Source organism: Macadamia integrifolia, chromosome 13, assembly GCF_013358625.1.
Source record: "Macadamia integrifolia cultivar HAES 741 chromosome 13, SCU_Mint_v3, whole genome shotgun sequence".
In the NCBI taxonomy this organism is placed as follows: Eukaryota; Viridiplantae; Streptophyta; class Magnoliopsida; order Proteales; family Proteaceae; genus Macadamia; species Macadamia integrifolia.
Window position 1 is genome coordinate 9968072 of NC_056569.1, and position 7148 is coordinate 9975219.

Sequence of the window (7148 nt, forward strand, 5' to 3'; positions counted from 1 at the left end):
TCTTCTTTTTCTTTTTCTTCTTCTTTCTTTTCTTTTCTTTTCTTTTCTTTTCTTTTTTTTTTTTTTTTTTTTTTTTTTTTTTTTTTTTTTATAGAAAAGGGAACTGGTTTATAAGGACAACAAATGAAAGAAAACCTATTCAATTCCAAACAAAGTCATAAAAAAGGGGACTTTGAGCTTAAACAAAATGCTTGATTCGATTATGAAATTGAAAATTCCATTTACCTTTGGAGAGGTAATAAGCAATCTTCTAAAAACAGAAAAGACCACAAAAGAGATAAGATATTCAATTAATAGTCACTCGACTAATCCTCGTGGAGACTAGCACAGCAACTCACCGCCATGATCTCCACTTAAATCGAGTGGGTACAAAATAAATAAGAAAACACACTCACATAATGCGTATGACAAGGTTCGATCCCACGACCTCCTCCCCTGGGTGCCAGCTCCACAAACCGAAGCTATCACCACAATACTCAATAATAATCCTTTGTTATCAACATGATATTTTTTTTGGGTAGGAATATCATCATGATATTCAATGTATGTTCCACCGAAGAAAGAATAATAGCCTGTTGAATGAGGTTGGATTGAATAATATACACAAAACTAATAAAATGTTTTCATTTTTAATTGGCTTTTTACAATCTAATTTATATATATATATATATATATATGTGTATAAAATGAATTTCACGGGCCATCAAGCCTAACAGGTCATACAAATTTGTCCTGTGATTGAACGATATGACAATTTTGACAGTTGGATAGATAGTGGATAATTTAGAACTCAGATTCAAATTCAACCTTAAGCTTCCTGCATGGATTGGCATGTATCCCATTTATCCATGAGCGTTTACCATATTTTGATCAATATTATCATGCACTCTCTCATAGTCTTGAATTTTCCAAATTTCACTTTGTCATTAGTTTAAGTAGTGAACCTAGGGATATGTACACAAAAATTAGGCCCAACTGACATGTTATACGGGACAGATTTTTTGTGCTAACCTGGTCAGACCATGGATCACTAATGATAAACTGCACTGGACCAAAGCCAACATAGTAATAAAACCGGAAGCAATGATTTCACAACTTAGTTCCAATAACTTTGGCTAGCATTATCCTCCTCTCTACTATAACAGAGCACCTATAGCACAAGAATGGCCGTCTACAATTAAGCATCTTGTGATTGTGTTTGAGGTTGGGGTTGAGTCCACTGTAGGGATGCCAAACGGTTGGTTTGGTTTGATTTGGTTTCAATCAAATTGAACCATCTTCGTGCAGATAATAGATGAAACTAAAGCCAGTAATATAAGGGAAGTTTTGTTTTCAGTCAATTTACATAATTTGAAAACTAGGTTTTGACTAGGGCGAGTCACCTGAGTAGAGTCCAAAATTTTGGAAAACCTGATCAAGATTCATATAAACTCGGCCAAGGTGAAAAATGATAAGACTTGATCATGAATAGTCTCAATCAAATAAGATTAGGTATTTTACTTGAGTCATTATAAACTCGGTGAGTCTAATTGCCTTTTTTAAATATTATCAAATTGGTTTATACTTTTCCACCAAAAAAAAAAAAAAAAATGGTTTATACTTCAATAATTCTTATATTATTGAATATGTTTGTAATAGTATAAGCTCAAAATTCAATAAAAAATGTGACTCGCCTTGACTAGATTTGACAAAGCCAAGTCACCAAATTTTCTTGAAAGACAAATCGAATAAGAAAACTTGGTTTTCCAACTATGGATTTACCATGTATATCTCTAAAAATGTACTAAAAAAACATTGATTTGATCATTTTGTATCAATTTCGGTCCTGTTTAACTTGGAATTCTTTTATCCTGTGGCCCCTGACCCTGGCCATTTCTAGGACTATGTCCTTGTCCTTAGGATCTATTTCACAGACCCAACAAGCTAGGTTGTAGTCGCCGTCCTTGGATTGATTTGACGTAAAAATTGCCCCACAATGTTAGGGTTCCCCATATGTGGAGCAATATCCTTCATGTGCGTGAAGGAAAACTCGGTCCTAAGTTTTATGTATTGCAGATCACACATTTGATGCTGGAAGCTTTTGAGAAAGCACTTTCCTTACCTTACCTCTAGATGATTGATATGGATGGCATTAAGCATCTTGCACCACTTCTAGAGCATGTTTTACAAGGTCTAATTTATTTCTAGGTTGGGTTTGACCAGATACGGTTTGATAAGCCAGCACAGGATCAGTAGGATCAGTCTGAACGAAACTTGATTGCTGCCCAGGTTACAGCCATTTGCAGCGAATTCTTTTCCTTCAGGTCTACCCTATTCCAAAACATAAATGTCATCAGTGATCTCATTAGTTTGATTCAGTCAGGCTTGGTTGGGTCATCATGGTTTCAAATCTCAGAATCTGATACAGTTCAGTCTCCATCGATTATTAGTCAGGCTTAGATCATCAAGGTCTAAAAACTTAGAACCAGATACAAACTGGAATCACCCTGACTTGGTCCAACTTGGTTGGTTTCATTATGCAAAGAATTGGGTTTAATCAAATCAGCCCAAGTTAATTTCAAGTCAAATAGACCGGTTCAACTAATTTTGATCACCATTTGGCTCATCCCACAGATGATAGCTTCCTAAGTTGGTAAAGAACCATTGTCCACCACGTCCATTCACCTCAATAGACCAGTCATTTCAGAATCAGATTCAGGTTAAGGTTAGGATTAGTGGGCTCTTCCCCATAAGATTTAAGTTAGTGGCTAATATGAGTCTTATGACACTGATTTCTTAAATAATAAAGGAAACTATACTATTAGATAAGAAAAGTATGAGATTATTTCCACGCTTCCACGCAAGAAATGATGATAGTTGCATATGAAAGCAAGGATTAGGCAAGAAGTTTGAATGGGCTTCAAAATATATAAAATTCTATGCATCTCTGTTATCAGTCTTTACATGCTTCTCTCTCTCTCTCTCTCTCTCTCTCTCTCTCTCTCTCCACAGTTGTATTTGGAAGGAAGGATTAGACAAGAAGTTTGAAAGTGGTTCCAAAATTTATTAAATTCTAATGCATCCCTGTCATTAGTCTCCACATGCTTTTCTCTCTCTCTCTCTCTCTCTCTCTCTCCCCTAAGTTGGAAAGAACTTAATTCAAATGCTGTCATGCTGACCCATCTAGATCGACTGTGATGAATTTTATACGAAAACTCAGTTATTGTATTAGAAAGTCAAGATCTTAAGACTCAAAAAATAATGGTAGTGAACTCAAACACAAAGCTGAACAGCTTTTCTTAATTGAAGCAGAAATGAAGCTGGAAATCAAGACTGGAACTTTGAAACAAAGAACTCGCTAAACAATTCAATAAATAAACTATACAACCATGGAAACTTGAAATTTCTGTTCTTACAGACAAAGCCCCAAGTGAAATCTAACCACCCCAGAAGCAAATAGAGTAGTCTCTCCTCCCAAGCCTCTCCTTCCTCCATCCCACTGTGAGTCTCACCCATAACCATCTTCAAATAGAGGTGAAAAAAGACAAATCTTCAAAAACCCGAATCAGATTTTTATGAGGAGAAGAAACAGAGGAGTTAGAGAAAGAATTTTATTCACTTGGCAATTGAATTGAGCTTCTCAATGACTGTAATCAAACCATGGTGGCCAAGCTTGCCATCTCCATTAGCCACCATACCCAGGTAGAGCTGCTTAGACAAGGCAGCACCAGGCAATACCACTACATTATCTTCCACCCCATCAAGAGCCATACCCAGATCCTTCGTCACATAGTCTACAAACCCACCAGCCCTGAAATCCCTATCAATCACCCTCTCCCCAAACAGCTCCATCGCCATAGACCCGGCGGCGCCTCCTCTGATAGAATTCATAAATTGCTTCAAATCAAGCCCTGCTTTCTCCGCAAACACCAACCCCTCACCCAGCCCAAGCAGATTCGCACACACCGTAATCTGATTCGCAATCTTGCAGCTCTGTCCACATCCAGGACCACCCATATAGGTTGCCCTTCCCATAGCCTCAAACAAAGGCGACAGCCACCTCACCACGCCTTCATCCCCACCTGCAAAGATCGCCAATTTCCCATCTCTGGCACCATTATCGCCGCCTGAAACAGGAGCATCAATAGCCCAACAACCTCTCTCACGGGCCGTTGAGGCAATTTCTCGAGCAAGCACAGGGTGGCTGCTTGTTGTGTCAACAACTACCCCACCCTCACCGAGGCCAGATAGAACACCTTCATCGCCGAGCATAACAGATCGAACGTCGGATGGATGCCCAATCATCGTGAACACCACATCGCTCTTCCGAGCCAGATCTGCAGGGGAATTGGCCAGAAGGGCTCCTCGCTCTTGCAACCCACGAGCCTTCTCTGGGGTTCGAGCGTAGACTGTGAGGGTATAACCAGCAGATATGACACGAGAAGCCATGGCAGCGCCCATGACTCCAATGCCAATCCAGCCCACACGGGTCTGACTGGGACTAATGGGTTTTGGGTAAGGAGTCGCCATAGATAAATAACAAAGAAAAAGAAACTAAAAATTGCAAAAACAAAACTTGGATTGTTAGGAACTGATAAGGAAAGGGATTAAAAGTGGCAACCGCAGCAGAGGTAGAAGAAGCAGAGAGTGGTAACAAGGAAGATGGCTTCAAATACTGAAACAATCTTAAACAGAACATCTTCAACGAAAGAGAGCTGAAATCCTAAGCGTTTCCACTGAAAAGGGTAGAGTCTGAATCGCAATGGCCATGAACGCTTATTTAATTTCTTGAAAAATCCAGACTTTCTCTCCATAACAGAAGTAGGTGTAATCACAGAGACTCACTACCAAAGAAAGCTCATATGGGTTTCTTCTGGTTGAAACTGTAACTGGGTCAGAGACTCAGATCAAGATGTTTGTTAGGTATGGTTAGCTGTGGTTTTCAGATCGATTGCAGTAGGGATTTTATATGGGACGGCCAGAAGATGGAGATGAGAGAGTGGTCCTCACTTTTCTTCATCATCAAGGCTTTCCCTTGAGATTATTCTTTCAATTTCGCCGGTGTCAAATAAAGAAAGGAATTTTTCAAGGAAAGCACGACAAGAACAGTAGGAAAGGGTATTTTGGTCTTGAGATATTTCAATTTTTTGGTGTCCATTTTATTAAAGAGGTTGTTTCCGCGTTTTCTGTAGTCAAATGCCAGCTGGCCAAAAATCCGTATTCTAGAAGAGAGTAGAGGAAATCTGGTATATATATTATGAAATTGGACCATGGTTTGAGGCATCGTATCGGTATCAGGCGATTTGTATCAGTATCGTTAGCAGTCGATATTGATACTGTATCAATACCATATCAGTGAAATATTATGGACCCTGGGTAATAACATAAAAAAAAAAAATAAGGGTAAATTTGTTTGATATGATCGAGTTGTACTAATACCATATCGCTTTCGGTATCTTGTCTCGGCATCTAGAAGGGTTCGGCTGACGTAGTATATTGCTATGATCCGATCCACTTCCCAACCTGTTGGTCAACTGGTTTGATGCCAAAAATACCCCGCTAGTCGAACCTACACAAACACAGACGACGGAGGCCCGGAGCTTTGTCCGGGGTTAGTCCTCCGACGCTCAAGTCAGGGTTGGCCTTCATTTTCATCAAGGGAGTAATGGTGAGGGTATCAGAACTTACCTTCCCCTTTCTTCCGTGCCTTCTTATATAGCTCTTCGGGTTTAGGGTTTTTCCCCCTTCTTCCCTCTTAGAGTCCCACTCGAATACGTCCAACCTTCTGGGGGGAATATTCCCCTCATGCAGACGACGTGATCCCGCGTGATTTTGCGGGCATGCCTCGGTGATTGAGCTGCTCGAGCGTGAGTGGTTTCTTGGAACCTTCGTCTGGCGGAGGACACGTGTCTCAGAGGTGACACGTGTCATTGCCCCACTAAGGTTAAAATTTTCCTTAATTCATTATCAACTCATCTTAGACAGCAAGAGTCTCAACTCTTTAAATCTTAACCACCCAAATAGAGAAACAAAATATAATTGAATTTATAAGATGGTCTAGAAGGGCGATTTGGATAAATTTGTTATCAAACGTCATTGAACACGTATTATTATTTGATGCAAGTCTAGTAGCTACAAATAATTATATACAAAGATTTTAGATTTTAAGTTAACTAAGAGAAATGGCTTTGTTATTCACATAATGTAGGTCATCTATGCTTGCATCTAAGTGTATACAAGTGGAAAAATGTTGTGGATGGTAGACCTCGTCGTAACGATAAAGTTGCTTTACTGCAACTTAGTCGTCATGGGTTTGAGTCAGGAAATAACTTCTTTCAAAACAGGGAAAGGTTACATACATTATGACTTTCCCCATATCCGATGGTAGAGGTATTAATATCAATCAAAGTTCCTGGAGAGGGTTTATTTTCAAATCATGCAATCAATTATTTTCAAAGAAAAGTTGTATATAAAATGGGGGAGGTTCTTTGAGCAAACATGATATTCTACACCTTCTCACACACATTTTTTACAGAAAAAAATAATTCAATAATTCATGTCGAAAGGCATAATGTACGCCTTAGACTCAGAAAGCGTTTTTCCATATAAAATTATCTTGGAGTATTCTTGAATGTTCTATCAAAAAAAAAAAAAAATTCTTCAATGATCTTACATAATTACCCTAATTGGTTAATTACAATTAGAAACCAAAAAAAAAAAAATGTTAAACTTTGTAGCTAAATTTGCACGCATGGTCTTAGAATTATTCTTAGTGATATACCAAAATAGTGCCAACCAATGAGGAGGAGACACGCACATCATCCATAGACCAGCTACCCACCAGTCGTGTCCAGTCGACTCCGCTGACCACAATTGATCATCCTTATCATTATCATATGGTCATCTCCAACAAGAAGGTATGGTCATTCTAGTTGTTTGCAGAGACTTAACTAGGGGGTATCATCCCATCAGCCACGTGTCACACGACTCACACTCACGATATTTATCCCATTGCCACGTGTCTTCTAGATTCCCTCCTTAGCCATAGGCTAGCTGTGGCCATAATCATTTGTAGGCTCAACCAGGGTTCCTCTAGCCCAACCATGGTCGGGTTGATAGTTATGAGATCTGAAAGTTACCATGGTAACGTTAATCGTTAGGAGATCATC

At 39.1% G+C, this 7148-nt stretch overlaps 2 protein-coding genes across 2 annotated transcripts; both read right to left on the reverse strand.

Moving 5' to 3' along the window:
- Positions 1–3247: 3247 nt before the first annotated feature.
- LOC122058641 (probable 3-hydroxyisobutyrate dehydrogenase-like 3, mitochondrial) lies at positions 3248–4509 on the reverse strand. Its single transcript, XM_042621280.1, has one exon. It carries the CDS (start codon positions 4507–4509, stop codon positions 3595–3597), a length of 915 nt encoding a protein of 304 aa, XP_042477214.1. The 3' UTR covers positions 3248–3594.
- A 77-nt stretch (positions 4510–4586) lies between these two features.
- LOC122058642 lies at positions 4587–5036 on the reverse strand. The gene has a single exon (XM_042621281.1). It carries the CDS (start codon positions 4791–4793, stop codon positions 4587–4589), a length of 207 nt encoding a protein of 68 aa, XP_042477215.1. The 5' UTR covers positions 4794–5036.
- Between the last annotated feature and the right edge of the window lie 2112 nt (positions 5037–7148).

What these genes read in the sequence shown, in the direction of transcription:
- LOC122058641 (XM_042621280.1), bottom strand. Translation starts at nt 4,509, where the DNA reads ATGGCGACTCCTTACCCAAAACCCATTAGTCCCAGTCAGACCCGTGTG.
- LOC122058642 (XM_042621281.1), bottom strand. Translation starts at nt 4,793, where the DNA reads ATGGAGAGAAAGTCTGGATTTTTCAAGAAATTAAATAAGCGTTCATGG.